The 25,395-nt window shown below is 43.6% G+C and overlaps 2 protein-coding genes across 2 annotated transcripts in view; both read left to right on the top strand.

Annotated features, from left to right (window-relative positions):
* Nucleotides 1-7,857: 7,857 nt before the first annotated feature.
* LOC114241718 (uncharacterized) lies at nt 7,858-9,160 on the top strand. Its single transcript, XM_028172643.2, has 2 exons — nt 7,858-8,033; nt 8,665-9,160. The coding sequence occupies exons 1-2, from the start codon at nt 7,883-7,885 to the stop codon at nt 8,889-8,891; spliced, it is 378 nt and encodes a 125-aa protein (XP_028028444.2). The 5' UTR covers nt 7,858-7,882; the 3' UTR covers nt 8,892-9,160.
* A 2,517-nt stretch (nt 9,161-11,677) lies between these two features.
* LOC114241750 (segmentation protein cap'n'collar) overlaps nt 11,678-25,395 on the top strand; it is a 144,954-nt gene continuing 131,236 nt past the window's right edge. Inside the window, exon 1 of the mRNA XM_089731373.1 lies at nt 11,678-11,810. The gene's annotated coding sequence lies outside the window, so the exon portion shown is untranslated. The remainder of the gene's footprint in view (nt 11,811-25,395) is intronic.

Here is a 25,395-nt window from a genome sequence, read left to right as displayed (position 1 = left end):
AAATTGTCAAAATTTAGTCTTTTTTGTTTTACTGGTGGTAGGACGTCTGGTGAGTCCCACCGCCCTGCCTATTTCAGCCCAGAAGCAGTAATATGCGTTTCAGTTTGAAGGGTAGGGTAGCCGTTGTAACTATACAGAGACCTTACAACTCATATCTCAAAGTGGGTGGCGCATTTACGTTGTAGATGTCTATGGGCTCCGGTAACCACTTTACACCAGGTGGACCGTGAGCTCGCCCACTAATCTAGGCAAAATAACTCCTCCAAATTCAGTGGCGATTTGTGGCTGCACGGGTAGGTACCACCGTCATGCCTATTTCTGCCGTGAAGCAGTAATGCGGTTTGAAGGGCTGGGCAACCGTTCTGGAGTTAGAGTTCATCCATACTACCTGAAGCCACTGCGTTCATCGACAGTGCGTTTCCAGCGATCTTTTTTGCCACGTACCATCCGGCTATGGAATGAGCTCCCCTCCACGGTGTTTCCCGAGCGCTATAACATGTCCTTCTTGAAACGAGGCTTGCGGAGAGTACTTAACGGTAGTGAGCCGCTTGGCTTTGCTCCTGGCATTGCTGAAGTACATGGGCGACGGTAACCACTCACCATCAGGCCCACCTGACTTAAGCGTAAGGTCCACCGTACGCTCGTCTGCATACTAGGGCAATAAAAAAAATTAACTGTAAAAACGGAGACCTTAGAACTCATGTCTAGAGGGTCTCATCTTGGCGGTGGGATTTACATTGTTGATGCCTACGGGCTCTTCTTCTTCATCCTTCCCTCACTGCTGAGGATCGTGACCCTGGTGACTCCGGTAACCACTTAACACGAGGTAAGCCGTGAATTCGATCGCACGTTTGCAAAAGAGGTGGCGAACGATCAACCTCAATGAATATCTGCGTTAATGCAATTAAAATCCGTCATAGCTATTGAGTATTTGATGGGCTAATTAAAAAAAGAAAAACCGTAGGTACCTACATTGTTTATTTACGAGCAAAGTAATGATTATTTTAAACTAGAGGTCCCGCAGTAGTCGAAATTCGACTATAATTAATTGAAAATTGTAAGTTTGTGCTCTATTATGATTGTATTTTATAGTTCTATAATCACAAATTTCGCCAAGACTACACTATAAAAATATTAATAAAGGCAAACAATATTTAATCTCAATTTGACCACAGACGTCAAGAACAAAAGTTTGACAATAAATAGTATGCATGCGTGTGTGCGTCAAATACACGATATGTAGTGTGTGTAATGTTTTCTTTATTGATTTAATGTATCTTTTATGCATTATTTAAAAAAAATATTAGCATTGTGCACTTCTTCTCTATATTCTCTATAAGTGTGGAAAATTTCATACTCCTCCGTCCGCGCAATTTTCGTAAAAAGGGATACATAGTTTTTGCTTCACGTATTAATACATATATAGATTCTGCGCTGTCAATGAATCGGTAACGGTATTTATATTGTACTGTTTTTTTTAAGTGATAACTTCTTATGGGAGGGTAAGACGCTTCGTTACGTAACGCGTTACGGCGCCAGTCTGTCTAGCGTCCCTTTCTCTCCCGCGCACGGCAGCGGTACTGAGAGCGTATGTGACTCCTAAGTATTTATGTATCTTGAAAATGTTAGTTATTTTGTTTTTCGTTGTGAATAAATAAATTGATTTCTCTTGGGATTAATTTAGGTAGAAGAAGTTTAATAATATATTATTATAATGTTTAATCAATAACGTGATTTTTAATAATATTCTGAAGGTAATACCAAAAAATCACACTTTATTATTTGATGAATTTAGATCGGTATTTTACACACCTTTAGTACCGTTTACCTGCCAAAGCCACGGTAACCCAAACTTCATAATAGTCCATCGTTCTTACCTGTGTTGGGAGCATGCGCTGACAAACTTTCAGCTTTTATAAAATAACGAAGGTCTGGGGTTCACGGGCTCTTGCTCTAGTTATTTGTCATGATATTTCATCCAAATTTCAAGCTACGAATAAATGAGTCTCCTGTCAAATTACAAAACTGTCGCTTGAATGAATAGGCTTACACCCTTTGAGATATATCTATTTTCATTTTTTCTTGGATGTATCTATTTTTAACCGACTTCAAAAAAGGAGGAGGTTCTCAATTCGACTGTATGTAACTTTTTTTATGTTCGTTTCCTCATAACCTTTGACTGGGTGAATCGATTTTGACGATTCTTTTTTTATTAGAAAGCTGACGCTTCCCGTGTGGTCCCATTTCAATTTAGTCCCAATTTAGTCCAGTTCTGATAATGGCATCTATGAGAAAACCATATAAGTCTTAAATTTGCATTAAGTACGTGCGCGACAAACAGATGAATAACTCGATAACTCAATATCACGCCAACCGATTTCGATGATTATTGCTTTTAGGGTATGTTAATTTGTTTTGGAATATATTTTTTTTCTCTATTTAAAGTCGGTTTTTGTTAAAGCATTTATCTATTTATCATTATGTAATTTTGTTACAGGTGCATTCAGATGATGCAGCGAAATAAATCAAGATTGATTTTAGAATGAGAATCAATTTTGGATTCGTGTTTTGTGGGTTTTTGTTTTCTGTATATATTTTTCTCTTTACTATTTTTTGTTTATTGCTTAGAGCTCACGGCCCACCTGTTGTTAAGAAGTTACCGGAGCCCATAGACATCTACAACGTAGACGCCACGCCCTCCTTTTAGCAGCCCGCCGAATTTTGATTGTTTTGATTTAAGGATTGTTTCGGTGTAATTAAAAGCTATTGTTTGAGATACCAGTTATCGTGTGTATTCTGAATTAGCAATCTTACAGTTTTATAGGATAGTGGGTTCAGGGAACAACATACTTATCCAATAGCAACCGCACTGATGGTAGGACCTCTTGTGAGTCCGCGGGGGTAGGTACCACCACCCTGCCTATTTCTGCCGTGAAGCAGTAATGCGTTTCGGTTTGAGGGGTGGGACTGCCGTTGTAACTATACTGAGACCTTAGAACTTATATCTCGAGGTGAGTGGCGCATTTACGTCGTAGACGTCTAATGGGCTCCAGTAACCACTTAACACCAGGTAGGCTGTGAGCTCGTCCACCCATCTAAGCAATAAAAAACACGTTTCTAGCGTCGCACACAGCTCGATTATAATTGGTCGCGAAAATGTATACAATAATACCAATATCATAATTAACAAAATACAGATACAATAATTTTGTGGCGGTAGCCATCACAAAACACAAGATATTTGACAGATGCCTGAATCTCGCTTACGACATTTTCAAGTTAAGCTCACATATATAAAAGTTCCGAACAACAACATTCGGACCGTCGGTCTACCGAGCAATATCATCCGCTCGGTGGAAGATCTTCCCTTTGTCTTATATCCCCAAAATTTCATTTCCATTCTCAGCATTGCAAATGCGTGAACAAATGTCGTTGAATAAATCGACTATTGTTTCAGTGTTAAATTTTAACTTAGCTTACGCTCCGACGAAACCTGGAGTTAGTTTTAATGTGACCGAAGATCACAAATTAATGTCCTCGATGAGTAGTCCGAAAGTCGAGGCGGATCATAAGGGCTCATCCACGGCGAAGTCGAGACCGCCTAAGACGCAGTCAGACACCCATCCGTCTTTCTCGAATTGGACAACGCCGGGTACCGATCGTACGTGTGATGTTAAAATAATAGTGTCTTTTTTCCACCTGCCTATACGTTGGTAGCCTAAGCGTTATTCCAGCTAGGTAGGTATGTGAGCTCACGGGCTCGACTTGAGAGAATTTGCTAACATTAGTCCTAGCACTGTCTATCCTGCCTATTTCTGCCGTGAAGCAGTAATGCGTTTCGGTTTGAAGGGCGCGGCAGCCGTTGTAACTACACTGAGACCTTAGAACTCATATCTCAATCAACAGGCACAGCCCACTGAGTTTCTCGCCGGATCTTCTCAGTGGGTCGCGTTTCCGATCCGGTGGTAGATTCTGCGAAGCACTGCTCTTGCTAGGGCCAGTGCTAGCAACACTTCCGGTTTGAGCCCCGTGAGCTCACCTACACGCTAGGGTGAAACTGAAATAGCCTCTCAAGGCTATCAGGTTAGGAAGGATAAAAAAAAGGCATTTACGTTGTAGATGTCTATGGGCTCCGGTAACCATTTAACACCAGGTGTGCTGTGAGTTCGTCCACCCACATAAGCAATAGATAAAGAAAATAAAAAGCAAGGGCAGTGCTTCGCTGAATCTACCACCGGATCGGAATCGCGACCCATTGAGAAGATTCAGCGGCTTTTCCAGTTTCTTCACGAATTAGCTCTGTGATGATCCGCCCCCACTGTAACTACAGGACTTCCAAGTCACTCTCCAAACACGTGCTGATTGACGTTGTATATTTTCTGGTCTTATAGGTCCGGACGTATCGCCTGCTACTGACTCTACTAATTCCAAAACTGGACCAGAAGATCTTGAAAAGGAGCTGTCCCCGGATGCCATTGCCAATCTCCTGAACAAGACTAAAGGTTCGTTTGCACAATGATGTCTAAAGACCCCCGGTAGGCCGTAAACCTTTGTATCCCTTTTTACGAAAATTGCGCGGACGGAGGAGTATGAATTTTCCCGCACTTATAGAGAATATAGAGAAGGAGTGTAGAATGTTAATATTTTAATTGTTAATACATTAAATCAATAAAAAAAAACATTACTCACACTACCATGTATTTGGCATACACACGCATATATTATACTCTTTTGTTTATTGCTTAAAGTCTGTGGTCAAATTGAGAATAGATTAATATTGATTGTCTTTATTATTATTTATCCACAGAGTAGTTCTTGGCGAAATCTGTGATCATAGAAGTATAGTGTTTGACAATAGAACCTTAATAATGTACGAACTTATAATTTAAATTAATTATAGTCGAATTTCGACTACCGGGCGACTATTATTTTATACGCTACTACTTGAATTAATTTCAGTTTCACACAACTATTCCGCGACGGACATCTACAAGAACAATAGGATACAGTCGAGCTTTATCACGTGGGAGTGGACCTTCGACATCAGGAACTTCGGTGACTTCAACTCCTTCATGAGGGTCTGTTTTTATCTGGCCACCACATACAAAAATGCGTGAGTATCCTAAGGTTTTAGTAAATTACTGAGTTCCTCCCTGGATGCCCAAAAACATTCTCGGGGGTCGTAATTCCGATGCGATGGTAGATTCAGCCTTTTTTTCCTACCTTTATTTTTGTTTATTGCTTAGATGATTGGACGAGCTCATAGCCCACCTGGTGTTAAGTAGTTACTGGAGCCCATAAGCATCTACAACGTAAATGCGCCACGCACCTTGAGATATAAGTTCTAAGATATCTCTGCCTATGTTTCCTATGTTGAGAGCCTTGATAGACTATATCAGCATTACCCTAGCGTGTAGTTGAGCTCTCGGGGCTCAAACCGGAGGTGTTGCTAGCACTGGCCCTAGCAAGAGCAGTGCTTCGCAGAATCTACCACCGGATCGTTAACGTGACCCACTGAGAAGATCCGGCGAGAAACTCAGTGGGCTGTGTTGATTAATTTACTCGCCGAGCCCCTACGGGCGGTGACCAGGAGATTTAGCGTAGCACTGCTCTTGCTAGGACTAGTGTTAGCAAATTCTCTCAGGTTGAGCCCGTGAGCTCACCTACCGGTGTGTAGCTGAGATAGCCTCTTAGGCTACAAATCGAATAAGTAGGGGAAAAAACTTAAGACGTCCAATTGACTGGAAAATTTTAACGCGTTATGGCCGATGAAGATATTGCTTAGATGGGTATACTAGCTCACGGCCCAACTGATGTTAAGTAGTTCCCGGAGCCCCTAAACGTATTTAACGTAAGTGCCGCCATCTTGAGATATGAGTTCTAAGGTCACAGTACGCATTACTGCATCAAGGCAGAAATAAGCAGGGCGGTGGTATCTACCCGCGCGGACTCACAAGACGTCCTACCTCCATTCATTACGCAAATTATCATTTCGAGGGTTTGATTTTTATTACACGTTACGTTATTCCTTCACCGTGGAAGTCAATCGTGAACATTTGTTAAGTACGTATTTCATTAGAAAAATTGGTACCCGCCTGCGGGATTCGAACACCGGTGCATCGCTACATACGAATGCACCGGACGTCTTATCCTTTAGGCCACGACGACTTAGCGTACCTCTCTCTGAGCGTAAGATGTTAAGTGTTTTAAAATAATTCACAATAATTCCAGTTTTCACTATTCCAGGGTTCAAGATATCCGTAAATACTTCTACATCAGATATTTGTACGTTAACAACAAAGAATATGAAATCGGTTATTTAACTCACGAGATAATTTACAAATACCAAATCGTTTTGGAGCTATTTCAAATAATACAAAAGAAGTATGTAACTATGTCTTGTTTTTAAACTATTGCATAGCTTTTATCGCGGGCTTTGAGCGCGGCGACTGAATCAAGAAATTCCGTAACGAAAATAACCTGACACCCCCACTACGCCTACTATGTAGCTCGCGTTCAACACATTCACACGCTGCGCTTGTGTAGTGTTTTTGAATAAGCGCGCGGCGTGAAGTCGCACTGCATGCGCATCATGAAAAGTCTGCCCATCTCTCTCTCACGGGGTCTAGCTTATGAGTGTGAAGGGGACAGTTCATGTTTTGCTTTTGTTAATGTTTATAAATATGGCATGGTCTTATTTTTATTGTTGTTTTAATATTAAATTATTATTGTCTAATTGTAATTGCATAAGTTAATAAAAATAGCTTTGCAATAGCTTTACCACGGCAGTCCCCGAGTGCCACACGTGTCTTGTTTTTGTTTTTCTTATTAAACATTTTGACTGAGTGGTGCTGTAGTTAGCGGTCCTGATCGGTGCGCCTAGGGTCGCGGGTTCGATTCTCGCATCGGGCAAACGTTCTTGCGCTAAACTGGTTTGTTTGCTCTTTGTCTGTGTGTTTATTTTCTATATATGTATATATTTAAACGTATATAATTATGTTTGTCAGTCTCTGTCCCATAACACAGGGAATCCTAAATTGGGGACGGATGACTGTTTGTGATTTGTTCCCAGTTATTGGAACGAAGTTCCTTATCGCGCGTTGTGAAAGGGGGCTAGACGGAAAAAATTCTTACGAAAAGTTGTCACGACACTTTTTGCTATAAATTCTTACGAAAAGTTGTCACGACACTTTTTAGATCCGTCATTCTGACCAATCAACGTGTAGGCGCTTATCGCGTGACATTGCTCATATCCGATTGGTCCGCGTAATGAGTACAGTTTCTCGAGATAGCGTTTCAACAATAGTAATTTAGTTCATAGTATTGTTTTTTTCTTCATAATGCCGTAATTTATTATTATAACTTAAAAAAAAAATTACAATTCCTTCACTAATTAATCGAAAGGAACTTCGTTCCATCCGGGTGTCCCTTGACATCTCTGAAGTTTTTTATTTTTATTAGTGTAAGTAAACAAACAGTGCGTTTCCAGATATCTTTTTTGCCACGTACCATCCGGCTTTGGAATGAGCTCCCCTCCACGGTGTTTCCCGAGCGCTATGACATGTCCTTCTTCAAACGAGGCTTCAAACGAGAGTATTAAGCGGTAGGCAGCGGCTTGGCTCTGCCTCTGGCATTGCTGAAGTCCATGGGCGACAGTAAGCACTCACCGTAAGGTAGGCCGTATGATCGTTTGCCTACAAGGGCAATAAAAATTAAAACCAAAGCAACCAAGCGAAATACTTACAAATTACGTCACATAAACATTCAGAATGCCTAATATCCATTTTCTAACAGGGTTGTCCAGATGAGATAATTTAATAGTTATATTTTTATGATACGCTCCGTTTTAAGGTATGAACGGCACCCCGAGAGGGACTTCGCGATGCCATCATATATGTTGTATATGTATACGAACATTTTACACCAAAGCACCGATATTATACATCTTTGCAACATGCTACACGAGATAGAGAAGAAATATGAACATAACACCGATCTAGGAGTGTTTTATAATTCTAAGGAGAAAAGCGAAGGTGAGTCTGTTGAAATGGTATTACCAGAGCTCGGGATCAGTACAGAGCTGCAGAGGACTGTGTCTATAGTAGTGTAGTATAGGACTCTCGGCTGGATGTAGGTCGGATCTGTGTCTGTTTGTGTACGAGAAGAGCTCGGGATCAGTACAGAGCTGCAGAGGACTGTGTCTATTAGTAGTGTAGTATAGGACTCTCGGCTGGATGTAGGTCGGATCTGTGTCTGTTTGTGCACGAGAAGAGCTCGGGATCAGTACAGAGCTGCAGAGGACTGTGTCTATAGTAGTGTAGTATAGGACTCTCGGCTGGATGTAGGTGGGATCTGTGTCTGTTTGTGTACGAGAAGAGCTCGGGATCAGTACAGAGCTGCAGAGGACTGTGTCTATAGTAGTGTAGTATAGGACTCTCGGCTGGATGTAGGTCGGATCTGTGTCTGTTTGTGCACGAGAAGAGCTCGGGATCAGTACAGAGCTGCAGAGGACCGTGTCTATAGTAGTGTAGTATAGGACTCTCGGCTGGATGTAAGTCGGATCTGTGTCTGTTTGTGTACGAGAAGAGCTCGGGATCAGTACAGAGCTGCAATGTAGCATAGGACTAAATTTGTATCTGTTAATATATATTTTTATCTATACAGCGGACGCGAAGAAAGCTAATCGAACGATCAACGATATAAAAGCAGATATAGAAGCTTACAAGAAGAGAAGAATTAAAATGCTCAAACGATTGGAGAGGGAAAGGAAGAAGAGAATGAAAATGTTACACAAAGGACGGTTCCAATATCTCACGTCAGTTCGTACGACAAAAACGTTCATTAAAAAATATTGGGACCTCGATTACGGCTGGTCCATAGAAGATTGGTGAATGCATAAATTCAATATCAATAAATATATGTCTATAAGTAGCAATTTTTTTTTATTGCTTATACGGGTGGACTAGCTCACAGCCCACCTGGTGTAAAGTGGTTACTGGAGCCCATAGACATCCACAACGTAAATGCGCCACCCACCCTGAGATATAAGTTCTAAGGTCTCAAGTATGGTTACAACGGCTGCCCCAGCCTTCAAACCGAAACGCATTACTGCTTCACGGCAGAAATAGGCAGGGCGGTGGTACCTACCCGTGCGGGCTCACAAGAGATCTTAACCACCAGTAATTACGCAAATTATAATTTTGCGGGTTTATTACACGACATCAGGCTTATTGGCTACAATATACCTACCTATCTATCGATCATTAATTGTAGTTGAGGTTGGTATTCGTAATAATGAATTATTAATATTATATCTTTCCTGGAGGAGGCCTTCATCTGAGGAGGGGTCCATATCCAATAACAAAAACTAACTGTTACTAACATTTAGACAATAAGCATTAATAACTAACTAACAAACATTTTGAAATGAAAGTTAAGGGTAAGGACATACAGATTTTTTTATTTTATTTTTATTTTTTTAAGGGATTTTATGCCCTAGTAACTAAGACCTTTATTGAAGTCATGTCTTATTTTAATTATTAATCTTATTTTTATGAAAAATGGTAATATGGAGTGAAATGAAATGAAGATGATTAATTTGAGACATTAATCAACTGAGATGAAATTAAATGAAATGAGGTGAGATCATACGGGATGAAATATAATCTCAGTAAAATAGTGGTCATTTACTGAGACTTTTTCACTGGATTTTTTGGAGGATCACGAGAAGTGACGTCCAGCGGCTTTGTTTCATTTTTCCACATTAGTGCACTTTCACAGATATTAAACAGTTAAGAAACCACCGTTATTACCCATTTAAACCTGAAGAAACACTAAATCTATACTAATATTATAAAGAGGAAAGATTTGTTTGTTTGTTTGTTTCGAATAGGCTCCGAAACTACTGGACCGATTTGAAAAATTATTTTTCCATTAGAAGCCGACATTGTCCCTGATGAACATAGGCTACTTTTTTTATTTATTTTTTAATTTTATTTTTTTGGTTTCATGTGTGTTTTAATGTTTCCGAAACGAAGCGAGGGCGGGTCGCTAGTAGATAAAATAAAATCACACAACATCACTCCTCGCGTTCCCGCCAAAAAGTCTTATTTGTTTTAATATTATATCTTTTATTAATAAAAAAAATTACGTTTAAATAGTGTACCGTAATTTAGCGTTGGGTTCGTGGCAAATAAAATAAAACTTACTCATTAGATAGTATAATAATTTTATTATTCTCATATCACAACATCCGTATGATCGTAACTAAAAATTAATTGACACCTTCTGTGTGTATGTATACATTGCTCGCTCAATCGTCCTTAGAAATAATACGCATAATATTTAAGAATCGTCTTTATACTTTGTAAAATTATAAATATGAGTGTGTTTGTTTGTTTGTCCTTCTTTCAAACGTTTTATTACTGGTGGTAGGACCTGTTGTGAGTCCGCGCGGGTAGGTACCACCGCCCTGCCTGTTTCTGCCGTGAAGCAGTAATGCGTTTCGGTTTGAAGCGTGGGGCAGTCGTTGTAACTATACCGAGATCTTAGAACTTATATCTCAAGGTGGGTGGCGCATTTACGTTGTAGATGTCTATGGGCTCCAGTAACCACTTAACCCCAGGTGGGCTGTGAGCTCGTCCACCCAACTAAGCAATAAAAAATAAAAAACCTTCACAGGAGAACCATTTAAAGTTTATAATTTGGAAAAAATATCATAACGAAAAAAAAACTTCATCAGCTATTCAAATGAGGTAAACTTAATTGAAGTTCAATTAGAAACATCGAGCTGTTGATGCTGATACCGAATAAAACGGATCTTAATTACAAAGATAAATGTCACGTGTCAATCGAAATGTCACTTAAACATAAATAACCTTTCACCCCCCGATTTGATTTTTAAGTGACGTGGTACGATGCCTTTTGAGCCGAAAATAAAACGTCTCAATTAAACGGGAAAACGTTAGAGAAAAATGTATTATCTTTAAAAAAATTACGTCGCATCTCTCCCTGATCACGCAAGCGAAACTGCCGGTAGACATTAATTATAAAATAATATAACAGTTAGTTACCTCACGAGCCTTTTGCTGTTTACGGAAACAGTAACGTCTCTAAAATCTTCCATTCGATTTTTATTTATCGCATATCTTTTGTTATCATGTACAATAGTTTCGAAGGTTAAGACTTAAATAAAACGCCGCGAAAACATTCTCGACAACGAGCGACATCTGTTGTCGAGTTGCCGGAACTGAATTTGATTAGAAAAATTCGTTGGCTTAATTGCAAAAGGGCATAAGTCAAACACAAACATTTCAAAGAAATCGCTCAGAAGCTTTAGACTCCCACGCGCTCAAGGCAGTCCTTAACACGCAAGCTTTAAGAATCAAATTCTATATGTTTTATTCACCTGTTATGTCTAAAATCGGGTGCGCGTTCCTCAACATTACGTCACTGTTGACTTAAACAATAAGCTGTCGTTATAGATAAGGACAGAAAAAAAAACTTGTTTCGATTTGAGTCTGCTCGGAGATAAGTTATCACACATTATCGCTGGCATTACGACTTTTATTATTAAATATTTGTAGGTGCCGTAACGCCATTGTCAAATCAAAGTCTTACTTAATACGCAGTCTGGTGGCGACCGCGGGACGCGCGTAAAATACGTCACCCGCTTTATCTCTTTCCAATCACGCGTTCGTTGGCGGGTTTTTCTCAGCTATTTACCTTACTAGTTTCGAAGTGCTAAAAACTTGTTTCTTTTTGTGCTGTGCTGTGTATGTTTTTACGGATTACTTCCTCGATCCAAACCGGTAAGTTACCATGGTCGTTTAATTAGATATTTAATTTTAATGCACATTTTTCCTTAAGCCGTTTTCTCGATGCACAGACGAACCCACGAATTAAAGTCTAGTTTTAAACTAAAGTTTTATATTAATAATAATAGATTTGCGTTTCTTTAAATTAGATATGGTTTATACTATCGTGTTTAAGACAAAAAGGCCCCTTGAGTGTTGTAACGAAGTTTGACAACATTATCCGTCTGATTCCGTCTGTTCGCAGAGATAGTGTTGTGCGTGTTCTATGAGGATCGATTTAGATAATCGATTTTCTTTTTGATTCGGCCAATACGAGTATTGCGAATAACCTGTAAGTCTTAGATAATTCTAGTTTTTTATTCAATGCCTAAGATAACTCTTTCGATTAAATTTAAAGATAAGGACATATTTTGGTGTAACTTTGCGGTATGCGACGGAATAATTGTAATTTTCATTATTGAGATGGATTGATTGGCACAGTGTTCTTTGAGGCATGAGGTCTAAATCTCAGTTCTATAGTATAACGACTGTTCCGGTCTTCAAACTAGAATACATTACTGTTTCGCGATAGAAATGGCAGGATAATGGTAACTACTCGTGCAGGCTCACGCAAACGGTACCCGCAAATGTATTTGGGTTTATTATTTTATCGATTTTTCATTCAGAACTCTTAAATATTAGTTCAAGATGAACTTACCTTACTTACCCGCAAAAGATACTGCTAAAATGAAACTATGGATTTTTTTTAATATTTCGGTAAAGCACGCAATGGACCACAATCTACTGACCAAGGTCGACGACCTCGCTGCTGCCAGATACGTCCGCTTTACATTGCGTGTTTTATATTATTATATATTATGGTTATATATATCTATGATTATTATTGATGATGAGCATATATTTACTGGTGGTAGGACCTCTTGTGAGTCCGCACGGGTAGGTACCACCGCCCCGCCTATTTTTGCCGTGAAGCAGTAATGCGTTTCGGTTTGAAGGGTGGGGCAGCCGTTGTAACTATACTGAGACCTTGGAACTTATATCTTAAGGTGTATGGCGCATTTACATTGTAGATGTCTATGGGTTCCAGTAACCACTTAACACCAGGTGGGCTGTGAGCATGTCCAAACACCTAGGCAATAAAAAAATAAAATAAAAAAAGAGCAAATCATAGATATTATAATTTGCTTGATCTTTAATCGGTGTTAGTATATTAAGTATTTCTATAAATGCTGTATTTCCTTGTAATAAAATTAACACAAATGCTAATAACCAATTTTTACTCTTTGAAAAATAGTTGTACTGAGTATATGATTTGTTGCAAAATCTAAATAGAGATGAGTATATTAGAGTATACTAAGATACAAAGTATTCGTTTTTTTTTATTGCCCTTGTAGGCAGACGAGTATACGGCCCACCTGATCTTGAGTGGTTACCGTTGTGTATTATCTATGGTTACCGTCGCCCATGGACTTCAGCAATGTCAGGGGCAGAGCCAAGCCGCTGCCTACCGTTAAGTACTCCACGTATTTATATCTCTGCTACGTATTTAGTAAGCAAACATTAGGACTTTTTGGTGGGAACGCGAGGAGTGAAGTTGTGTGATTTGTTTTATTTTGTCTATTTAGTGTTTCTTCGGGTTTAAATGTGTAATAACGGTGGTTTATTAACTTTTTAATATCTGTGAAAGTGCACAAATGTGGGAAAATGAAACAAAGCCGCTGGACGTAACTTCTCGGGATCCTTCAAAAAAGTCCACTGAAAAAATCTTAGTAAATGACCACCATTTTACTGAGATTATATTTCATCCCATTTCATTTCATTTAATTTCATCCCAGTTGATTAGTGTCTCAAATTAATCATCTTCATTTCATTTCACTCCATAATATCATTTTTCATAAAAATATGAATATAAATTAAAATAAGACATGACTTAAAGGTCTCAGTTACCAGGTTATAAAATCCCTTTAAAAAAAAAGCAAACATTAAATTCAAGTCATTTATGGTAATCTATATTCGAAACGTGAGATTGTGTGATAAGAGCCTATAGATATCGATCTTTCCTTGGTACCTTATTATCGGTACCGTGTCGAAAGAGATCGCAGATCAGATTCAACATCCTCCTCGTTTTTAGCTATTTACGCAACTGATTGCATATATGTGAAGTGAAACTTCTTTAGGCGCGTCGAGGGTAAAATTTAACTCGTGACAGATTCGTTACAGCAACAAAAGATACACTTTAGGAAGAGCGAGAGTGAGAATAGATATAACGTCTCGCGAATCACTCGACCGCGGAGAGAGGATCTCTTATAAACAGCATTCTTTACAAGAAAAATTTGATTTAAGAATGAAAAATGAAGAAAACCACAATACTACACACAAAGAAAGAAGTTCCACTTTTTTCAACTAGAGAAGTTCACTTCTTTCAAATAGAGAAGTTTCACTTCTTTCAAATAAAGAAGATTCACTTCATTCACGTTCACAAATTTGCACACGCACGTTCATATTTTTTTTCGTTTTACTTAGACACGCATTATTTGAAGTCGTAATTAAGGTATATAGAACCATGCATCACAACGGGAATGCCGTTAGATTTTAAAGATAAATGATGTCTAGTTTTGGAATACAGTAATTACGAAAATTACAATTGTAGCGTGAATTAATAATCAATTGTTACACTATTGTTTTTTTTTTCGTATTTAATAGTAATTCAAGTTGGGTATTTAATTGGAAAAATTAGTGTACATGTCTGCGGTTTTTTTTCCCTACATAAATTGATAGTCTTGAGAGACCATTTCACCGTAACTTTAAAAGTAGGTGAGCTCACGGAGCTCAAACCTGACGTCGTTGTTAACACTAACCCTATCAAGAGCAGTGCTTCGCAAAATCTACCACCGGATCGGATACGCGATCCACTGAGAAGATCCGGCGAGAAACTCAGTGGGCTGTGTCTGTGGGTTAATTTAGTCGTCGAGCCCTTCGTTGCAAGCGACGGGTTAGACGAGAACGATGACCGGATGTCTGCGGGATTCGAAATTGGGCACTGCATGTCGCGTCGCCCGATGTGCCGAGCGTTTTATCCATTAGGCCACGACAACTTCGAATTGTCGTAGGTAATTTGCGATTATATAGCAGTACCCACCCTAAATTGAATCAGTGCCTTTTGAAGGTCATTGACATCAAAGCGTTTCCTCGAAGACGCGGAAGACGGCACTTTGGCAATCAATAAGCAAACTATCAAATAAATTTATTCTGAATTTAAATAATCAGCACCTAGGCGCGACTTACATAATTTGTTATTTGTTGCATCTGCCAATAGAAATAAATATGAACATCACTAGTGTCCGTATTCTGGTATTAATGCTGATTTATAGCTTAACCCTTTGACTGCCAGGTACGTCACCGGAGCTGGATTGCCTTTATTTTGTTTTCGGACCGGGGCTGAACCTCCTACGAGGTCCCCGCGCAAAAGGGGCGCGCGGGGTATGTGAGACTCAACGGTCTGCATGGTGTTGTGAGCAGACCGCGGGCCCAAGGATTTTAGGACCCACCCACTAAACGACTCCTCTGCACTCTTACACCCGACGTCCGATCCCCTCCGAGGTCAGAACCCGGATGAGGTAGGGGGGCTACCGCGGTCAACACTACAACCAGACGGCGCGGCTCACCCCAAGGACGCCCAGCCGACGGAGCCTTCGAGGCGAATCGAAGGCTCTGAAACGTCGGCCGTCTCGGTACGGCAGCCCGTCGGGCCGCCCAGACGGTGCCGCTGGTGTCCCGGAATACCCCGCTGGACCAGAACCAGCCTGCCCGGTCGGGACGCGATACACCGTCGACCGGTCGCTCTATTCACTCCACGGCAGCGCGCTAGAGTGCTGGTAGCGCGCCGCGCGGCCTCACCCCCTCAGGTCGCCCCTTGACCTTCACCGGGGGGAGGCCGCCACCTACAGGGGCCGGGACGTACGGGCGTATTCCCGCCTCCGGCCCCCGGCTCGACGGCGACGGATCGGTGCGGAAAGGGAAGAGCTCTCCCTCTCTCGCTCCGCCGCCTCCTTCTGCGAGATGGTGGACTCGCAGAAGTCGAGCATCGCCTTCCAGGACGCGTCGCCGCCGAGCATCGTAGCCACGACGCGCGGCAGCGAGAGGTCCTCTCCAATGACCGCGACGAGGGCGGCGCGTTGCTCATCGAATCCAGAGCAACGCACCAGCGTGTGTTCCGCTGTGTCTTCCTCGTCGCGGTCCGCGCAGTGGTGGCACTGCGTCGTCGGTTCCCTTCCGGCTATCTTAAAGAGGTACCGGCCAAAACACCCATGGCCGGTCAACATCTGCGTCAGCCGGAAGGTGAGGCATCCGCGGTCGCGGCCCACCCAGTCCGCGAGGACCGAACGGACCGCCTCGACGGTACGGAGGCCGGCCGACGGGTCCGCCAAGCGGCGAGACCACGCCTCCAGCACGGACCGCCGAGATTGGAGCCTCCGCGCTCGAACTACTCCTTCGCCGGGGCGCCCTTCCCCCCTAGAGCGGAGGTCGCTACGCCACCGGTAATCGGCAGCGAGCGCCTCCGCCTCCAGGTCCCAGGGTGGCGCCCCGGCGAGCAAGCACGCCGCCTCGAAGGAGACGGTGCGGTATCCTCGGATCGCCCTGACCGCGATCGCGCGCTGCGGACGTCGCAGCGCGGTGATGTTCTGGCGGGTCAGGGCGTGGCACCATACGGGCGCGCCGTATAGTGCCATCGACCGCACCACCCCCATGTAGAGGCGGCGCGCCACCTGATCGGGACCCCGACGTTTGGAAGGAGCCGGCTCAAAGAGCCGGCCGTTGCCATCAGCCGAGGGCCCAACTTCTCAAAGTGAGCGCGGAAGTTCCACCGACCGTCCAGTTCGAGGCCGAGGTACCGAAGACCGGTCACCCCGACCCCGACGCGGACGCCTCCGATCACGAGGTGGGCACCCACAGGCGGCGCTCGTCCCGGCCCGTGAAACATCAGGGCCTGGGTTTTGTCGAGCGCCACCTCGAGCCCCAACCGTCGGATCCTAGTGACGACGTGTGCTACGCCTGCGCACGCCAGACGGGCAGACTCCCGGTAGTCCCTCCCCGGAGCCACGACCAACGTGTCGTCGGCGTAACAGATTACGCTCAGCCCGGGGAGGGGTCCCCGAATGACGCCCCGCAGGACCCAGTCGTAGCCGATGTTCCACAGCAGGGGGCCCAGGACGGACCCCTGCGGAACACCGCGCTCGACGGGGAAGCGGTACATCGCCCCACCGTGTCCGATGCACTGGATCGACCTGCCCTCGAGGTAGGAGCCGATCAGTCGGCGGAGGTATGCGGGGACGCCGTGATACTCCAGGGCCCTCGCGATCACCGACCAGGGCAGGGTGTTGAAGGCGTTCCTTACATCTAAGGATAACGCCATCGCCACCCCGCCCCGGTGATAGATTGCCTAACTTTGCCTTCTTTTGTTTGTTAATGTACTTTTTAATCTTTTATGTCTCTTAGAATCAGATTAATTCTCACTTTCTTCAGATTCGTCTTTCCCCAAAGTCTACTAGATACTCTGGTGCCTTAGTAACAACAGAAATCGTCTTAATTACCTGAGTGGGCCGCGTAGGGCACCGGTGACCTACATGACAATCAAAGGGTTAATTTACATATGGTATTCTTCGTATACTGGTGGTACCTACTGCTAAATCTCTGCCACGTTCTGATCGAATGTAAGTTAGAAGCCAATTATACATTATTGATTAATTTTATACCCAAAAAATCAAGTCTTGCCGATATGATATCTAATCAAAAATTACAAAAGATACACACAGTCTGTTTTTGTTGTTTTTTATTTTATTAATTAACACGCCTTCATTGACACTTCCTGTATCTTTGTATGTATGTGAAGGAATCATCATTCTCCTGTCCTTTTTCCAGTCACCCGGGGTCGGCGCAACATATTTTCTCCTTCCATACTCCTCTATCATATACCATTTCTTCGCTCACTCCCTTCTTACACATATCGTCGTCTTTCATGTATGTCAGCCTTTCCCAAAGTGGCCCTTATGGGCGCTGCAGACCTAAAGGGGGGCGGTTAGAGACTCAGAAAAAAATGGCTTGGGAGGCGATTTACAATTTCATCTAAGAGAACTCTTACATACCGACTGAGTTCTCGCTATAGTGAATTTTAAGTAGGTGAAAAAATGGGGGCGCTAAAAATAATTTATTCTCAAAGTGAGCAATAGACTAAATAGGTTTGGGGGCCCCTGATGTATGTGAAGGAATCTTTGAAAGTAATTTTCACAGACTTAAGGATGTCCGATTGACTTGACGATTTGCATGCAGACCGATGATGTCATATTAAGTTTACTAGTTCAATCTTTATCCTCATCATCATTTTCCCCACCTTATCTCACCAGGTGGGGTCGGCACAGCTAATTTTTATCTTCCATTCTCTTCTATCAGCCGTCATCTCAACACTCACTCTTCTCTCTCCCAGATCGTCATTCACACTCTCCGCCCACGTTTTCTTCGGTCGACCTCTTCCACTTCTACCTTGCACTACCATTTCCACACATTTCCTAGTCACAGGCTCTCTCTGGTCAGGTCTTTTCTCTACGCATTACATGTCCATACCACGTCAACCGTCCTCTCTTAATTTGATCTTTATTCTGACCATGATAATAAGGATATAGAAATGATGAAGACATATCGAGGGGTGACAGGCTATTTAATTTAAGCGACATTTCGCTTAACACGCGACATTTATCTTTGTAGTTAAATGAGCGTTTTATTTGGTATTATACCATCAACGATGCTTTCAGTTGAACTTCAATTATGTTTAGCCTGATCCAAATAGCTGAAGAAATGTTTTTTCTTAAGATATTTCTTCCAAATTTTAAACTTTAAATGGGTCCCCTGTAAAGTTGTAAAAATGTCTCTTAAACCTAGCCTTTCAGCCCTCGTTGTCATTTAGTTTTAAAATGCAATAGTCATCGACTAATATAACAAAACTAATATTAATATTATTTACTAGCTGACCCGGCAGACTTCGTAGTGCCTCAATCGATAAATAAAAGACCTAAACTTTTGGGGGACACATTAAAGGAAAAACAAAATTGTTATTTTTATTTAATTCCCAGCATTTTCATATTTATCTATCTTTTAAACCTTCTCTGGATTTACAAAAATAATTCAAGACCAAAATTAGCCAAATCGGTCCAGTCGTTCTCGAGTTTTAACGAGACTAACGAACAGCAATTCATTTTTATATATATAGAAGATGTTGGCGCAACGTCACTATTTGGTTAACTAAGATTAGTTAAAGTTAACTGTTTCGTTAATGTTACTCATGCCAACAATTGCTTAAGACGGTATTCAAAAGAATTCATTCTAAGCTACCCACACTTTCTGCTATAAACATGAGTGACTATTGTCGCACAAAACATTCTGGCTCGAACAGTCGAACGGTGCGGAGTTGATATCGCTGTACACTTGAAATGTAATAAATGGAATTCATTAGAAAAGTGAGTCTTAATTACTGTCACTGTGGAAGGCAATGATAATGATGAAGAGAATGAGGTCAGAGGCTCTGACGTCATCATTTTTAAAACACGATGGAACCAGCCTCTCTGTCATGTTTTATGAATTTTTTTTTTTTATTGCCTTTGTAGGCAGACGGGCATACGGCCCACCTGATGGTGAGTGGTTACCGTCGCCCATGGACTTCAGCAATGCCAGGGGCAGAGCCAAGCCGCTGCCTACCGCTTAATACTCTCCACAAGCCTCGTTTGAAGAAGGACATGTCATAGCGCTCGGGAAACACCGTGGAGGGGAGCTCATTCCATAGCCATTGATGTGTATCCATTGAATGATTTTTTTGTTCTTGTTTATATAGGTGGAATAATTCAAGGCGCACCTGGTGTTAAGTGATTATCCGAAAGCTTATAGAACTCAACAACGTAAATTCCGTGACCAACTTTGAGACATCCCAATCAATTATTACGATACAACGACTGCCCCACTGGTGGTACCGGCCCGTGTAAGAGCACATGACGCCCTGCCACCAGCATGAATGAAGCTTTCCTATCATCATCAGCCTGCGGCAGTCCACTGCTGGACATAGGCCTCCCCCAAAGCTCGCCACTGCACTCGATCTTCGGTTCTACGCATCTGATCCTACAAATCCATATTCGCATTCGCAAATTCGTATTCACATTCGCAAATTCGTATTCGCATTCGCATTCGCATATTCGTATTCGTATTACGCAATCGCAACTCTCGATGCGATTGCCTACATCGACCGTCTTATTCTTTTGAGTCACCACAAGATGAGCCTAGCATAATCGATTTTAAAATTGATCGAATCGATATAGTTCCATTCGCCACGCCCTCCCCTAGCATTTAGCGTGCGGCACCGCGATTTCACGTAGGGCTACTAACACCGATGACGTAAACAATCAACCTTGATTGAATTTTTTTTAAATAGATGCCTTCTTAAAATAATTGCGCAATTACACAATGCTATCATTAGGGACCGTCCGTAAATTGCGTGACACGAATTTTAGGACGTTTTAACTGCCGTCCTTGACAGATGTTGTCACTTTTTTTTTTATTGCTTAGGTGTGTGGACGAGTCACGGCCCACCTGATGTTAAGTGGTTACCGGAGCCCATAGACATCTCCAACGTAAATGCCGCCACCCACCTTGAGATATGAGTTCTAAGGTCTCAGCATGGTTACATAGTCACATTTCTAGAACTACCTAACCCCTGATGTGACGTCACAGATTTTTAGTTTCTCGCCGGATCTTCTCAGTGGGTCGCGATTCCGATCCGGTGGTAGATCCAACGAAGCACTGCTCTTGCTAGGGCTAGTGTTAGCAATTCTCTCAGATTGAGACCGTGAGCTCTAATGATCCGCGTGAAATGGCAACGCTCAGGTAGAGAAAAATAAGGAATTTCATGGTTTTTTTACAAAAAAAAATTTATTAAGATCATTCTCTCTAAGATTTAAACCTGTTTAAATCTTTGACATTTTATTTTTATTCATGTGATTTAATTCTGATTTTGCAAACATGTATTTTTTTTTATTGCTTAGGTTAGCTGACCCGGCAGACTTCGTAGTGCCTCAATCTATAAATAAAAGACCTAAACTTTTGTATAAAATTAACCTAAAACAACCAAAAGGAATCCGTCCGACGGGGTACACATCAAAGGAAGAACAAAATTGTTATTTTTATTTAATTCCGAACATTTTCATATTTATCTACCTTTTAAACCTTCTGTGGACTTCCACAAATAATTCAAGACCAAAATTAGCCAAATCAGTTCAGCCGTTCTCCAATTTTAGCGAGACTAACGAACAGCAATTCATTTAATATAATATATAGATGGGTGGACGAGCTCACAGCCCACCTGGTGCTAAGTAGTTACTAGAGTCTATAGACATCTACTACGTAAATGCGCCACCCACCTTGAGATATAAGTTCTAAGGTCTCAGTATAGTTACAACAGCTGCCCCAACCTTCAAACCGAAACGCGTTACTGCTTCACGGCAGAAATAGGCGGAGCGGTGGTATCCAAGCGGACCCACAAGAGGTCCTACCGTCAGTAAAAATTTTATTTACCCGTATATACTCGTGAGACCTAACAGGAAATTAACATATTATATTAATACTTTAATATGTTAATAGTTGTATTATTAGAACTATTTCGTATTTCTTTTCCAATATTCGCGTGGATTTTTGTGTGTTACGTTCAATGTGTGCAGTATGTATGAACTTGTAATAAAATCTCTTTGGCTATATACTATTTGTATCTAGCTGGTTTTGGTATCATTAAAAGTTTAAATTTTAAATAATTCCAATTAGATAATTCCAAATTAAAATTAGGGAAATGTGTGATTTTTATTTATTTTTCGATAGATGAGTGAATCTAATGAAGAAATTCGATACATTTTAAAATGTTACTACAAAAAAGGTAAAAATGCAACGCAAGCCGCGAAAAAAATTGCGATGTTTTTATAGACCTAGTGCAGTGTCTGAGAGAGTAGCACAAAGGACAATGCCCAAAAGTGGGCCAACTTTATGTCAAAACTATTTGTACTTGAAAAACTATGCCTTAATTTTTCACGTTGCTTAGTTTATGTATCAACATTTCTTTCAACCTGGCATTGTTTTCCAAAAAAATTAATTACTCAATTGATAACATCCCAAAACTATCCATGCCATAGTTTTTAAATTCGCCAATAGGCAAAGGGCTTAGCCCATACAGCCTTATAGCAAACCTGTATGCTGTCAAACGAAAGAGTTGTTTGTGACTTTAACAACAAATTAAAAAAAAATAGCTAATGCTTATAATTATTGTAATAATAATTATTACTCAAAACCATGAATTATTTAATATTTTTAGATATTAATGATTCCAGTAGTAAAAATATCAATGGCCTACCATTACTCTATTCTTATTATATATGATCAGAGAGTTTTGGCAGCAACCCGAGTGAAGCGTCACTTGAATTTTTATTTTAATGTTTTTTTAATAGTTTATTGTATAATTTGTATTATTTATATTTGTAATATTGTGTATAAAAGGTCTGTGTAAGCTCATGCTCAGTCAATGTGGTATTCGTCGAGTTGACGTCAAAACTCTCAAAAAGCAATAAAAAGAGATACACCGGCTTTTTATTGACATAAAAAATATATAACTTCAATAGACTAGGCTGTATATGCTACGCTCTTTGCCTACTTATTGGTGAATTTAAAAACAACAACAACAATATCGTTGCCGGCTTCCGGATTTTCATTTCATTTTATTATTATGAGGATATAATAATAATAAAATGTACGTAAGGGCTTATTTCTAGCAACATTAACCACAATTAACTTATTTAATACTGTAAATAATGATGAGAGCGATTATTGATTTCGAAGAAAACAATTAACAACTTAATTTTAGCTGCAGAAAAAAACAGATTTCTCTTAAACCTGGGTGAGAATATAAAAATCGTTTTCTGAATATGAAACGATATTTCTTTGTCTATCAAATTAAGTTAAAACCATCATGACAGGACAACTTTTTTTAGGGGCCCAAACGCCCATAGAAAATGGGCATTGTCCTTTGGTTTAAGCGTTTTCAATCCGGAAAATTTGATGTCAAAGATGCACGTCGCTCTGGTCGCCCTAATACGGATAAAATGGATGCCATTATTGAAAAAGTGGAGCAAGATCGGCATATCAGTAGTTACGACGTAGCTGAAGAATTAGGAATTGACCACAAAACAGTTTTGGCGTATTTGAAGAAAAACTGGGTACACAAAAAAACTCGATATTAGGGTACCTCACGAGAGGAGTTGCTGATGGAGGCGGCCGCTGTTGCCGCGTGGGCGCCAAAACCCGCGCGGCTCGCGGACGTGGATGCGGAGGTCGACTGGTTCCGGGGCACCACGGCAAACATTTGTGATGCCGCCATGCCCCGGGTCGGCCCCCGAGCACCACGTGGGGGTGCGTTCTGGTGGTCGCCCGAGATCGCAAGACTCCGCGAGGAGTGCGTGAGGGCGCGCCGCCGGAGCGCACGCCACCGCCGCCGCCGTCGTCGCGACGCTGCGTTCGCGGAGACGGCGGCCCAGCTGCACGCTGACTGTCGTCAAAAGCAGACGGCGCTGCAGCTGGCCATCGGCGAGGCCAAGAAGCAGAGCATGAAGACTCTCCTGGAGTCGCTCGACGAAGATCCCTGGGGGCGCCCATACAAGATGGTTCGCAGAAAACTGCAGCCGTGGGCGCTCCCGGTGACCGAGCGGCTCCAGCCTCGGCAGCTGCGGGAAATTGTTGCGGCACTCTTCCCGCCGGCAGCAGGGGGGGACTTTGAGCCCCCCCAGATGGACGCCACGTGGGGCACGCCTCCGCGTCGCCCCAGCGTTCCCGCTGCCGAGGAGCCCCCTCCCCCTATCACGGGGGCGGAGATCCATGCGGCCGTGTCCAGAATGAGAGCGAAGGACGCGCCCCCCGGCCCTGACGGCGTTCACGGCCGGGTCTGGAGCTTGGCCTTCGAGGCCCTAGGGGACCGGCTCGGGGGGCTTTTCGAAGCGTGCCTCGAGTCGGGACGGTTCCCGTCGAAATGGAAGACGGGCAGACTGGTCCTTCTGCGGAAGGACGGGCGCCCCGCGGAGTCACCCGCGGGCTATCGCCCCATCGTGCTGCTGGACGAAGCGGGCAAGATGCTCGAGAGGATCGTCGCGGCCCGCATCGTCCGGCACCTGACCGAGACGAGTCCCGATCTTTCGGCGGAACAATACGGCTTCAGAGAGGGCCGCTCGACGATAGACGCAATTCTGCGCGTGCGTGCCCTCTCCGACGAAGCCGTATCCCGGGGCGGGGTGGCGATGGCGTTATCCTTAGATGTAAGGAACGCCTTCAACACCCTGCCCTGGTCGGTGATCGCGGAGGCGCTGGAGTATCACGGCGTCCCCGCATACCTCCGCCGACTGATCGGCTCCTACCTCGAGGGCAGGTCGATCCAGTGCATCGGACACGGTGGGGCGATGTACCGCTTCCCCGTCGAGCGCGGTGTTCCGCAGGGGTCTGTCCTGGGCCCCCTGCTGTGGAACATCGGCTACGACTGGGTCCTGCGGGGCGTCGTACGGGGTCCCCTCCCCGGGCTGAGCGTAATTTGTTACGCTGACGACACGTTGGTCGTGGCTCCGGGGAGGGACTACCGGGAGTCTGCCCGTCTGGCGTGCGCAGGCGTGGCACACGTCGTCACAAGGATCCGACGGCTGGGACTCGAGGTGGCGCTCGACAAAACCCAGGCCCTGTTGTTTCACGGGCCGGGACGAGCGCCGCCTCTGGGTGCCCACCTCGTGATCGGAGGCGTCCGCGTCGGGGTCGGGGCGACCGGTCTTCGGTACCTCGGCCTTGAACTGGATGGTCGGTGGAACTTCCGCGCTCACTTTGCGAAGTTGGGCCCTCGACTGATGGCGACGGCCGGCTCTTTGAGCCGGCTGCTTCCAAACGTCGGGGGTCCCGATCAGGTGGCGCGCCGCCTCTACATGGGGGTGGTGCGGTCGATGGCACTATACGGGGCTCCCGTATGGTGCCACGCCCTGACCCGCAAGAACGTCGCGGCGCTGCGACGTCCGCAGCGCGCGATCGCGGTCAGGGCGATCCGAGGATACCGCACCGTCTCCTTCGAGGCGGCGTGCTTGCTCGCCGGGGCGCCACCCTGGGACCTGGAGGCGGAGGCGCTCGCTGCCGATTACCGGTGGCGTAGCGACCTTCGCTCTAGGGGGGAAGGGCGCCCCGGCGAAGGAGTAGTTCGAGCGCGGAGGCTCCAATCTCGGCGGTCCGTGCTGGAGGCGTGGTCTCGCCGCTTGGCGGACCCGTCGGCCGGCCTCCGTACCGTCGAGGCGGTCCGTCCGGTCCTCGCGGACTGGGTGGGCCGCGACCGCGGATGCCTCACCTTCCGGCTGACGCAAATGCTTACCGGCCACGGATGTTTCGGCCGGTACTTGCATAAGATAGCCGGAAGGGAACCGACGGCGCAGTGCCACCACTGCGCGGACCGCGGCGAGGAAGACACAGCGGAACACACGCTGGCGCG

The sequence above is a fragment of the Bombyx mandarina genome, chromosome 11, assembly GCF_030267445.1.
Source record: "Bombyx mandarina strain Sakado chromosome 11, ASM3026744v2".
NCBI lineage: Eukaryota > Metazoa > Arthropoda > Insecta > Lepidoptera > Bombycidae > Bombyx > Bombyx mandarina.
Note: the sequence above shows the minus strand (reverse complement) of the source record. Positions and strands in the feature narration are given on the sequence as shown.

Excerpts from the sequence above, each read along its gene's own strand:
- LOC114241718 (XM_028172643.2), top strand. The coding sequence starts at position 7,883 with ATGCCATCATATATGTTGTATATGTATACGAACATTTTACACCAAAGC. Across the intron at positions 8,034-8,664 it reads TTCTAAGGAGAAAAGCGAAG|CGGACGCGAAGAAAGCTAAT; the intron begins GTGAGTCTGTTG and ends TTATCTATACAG.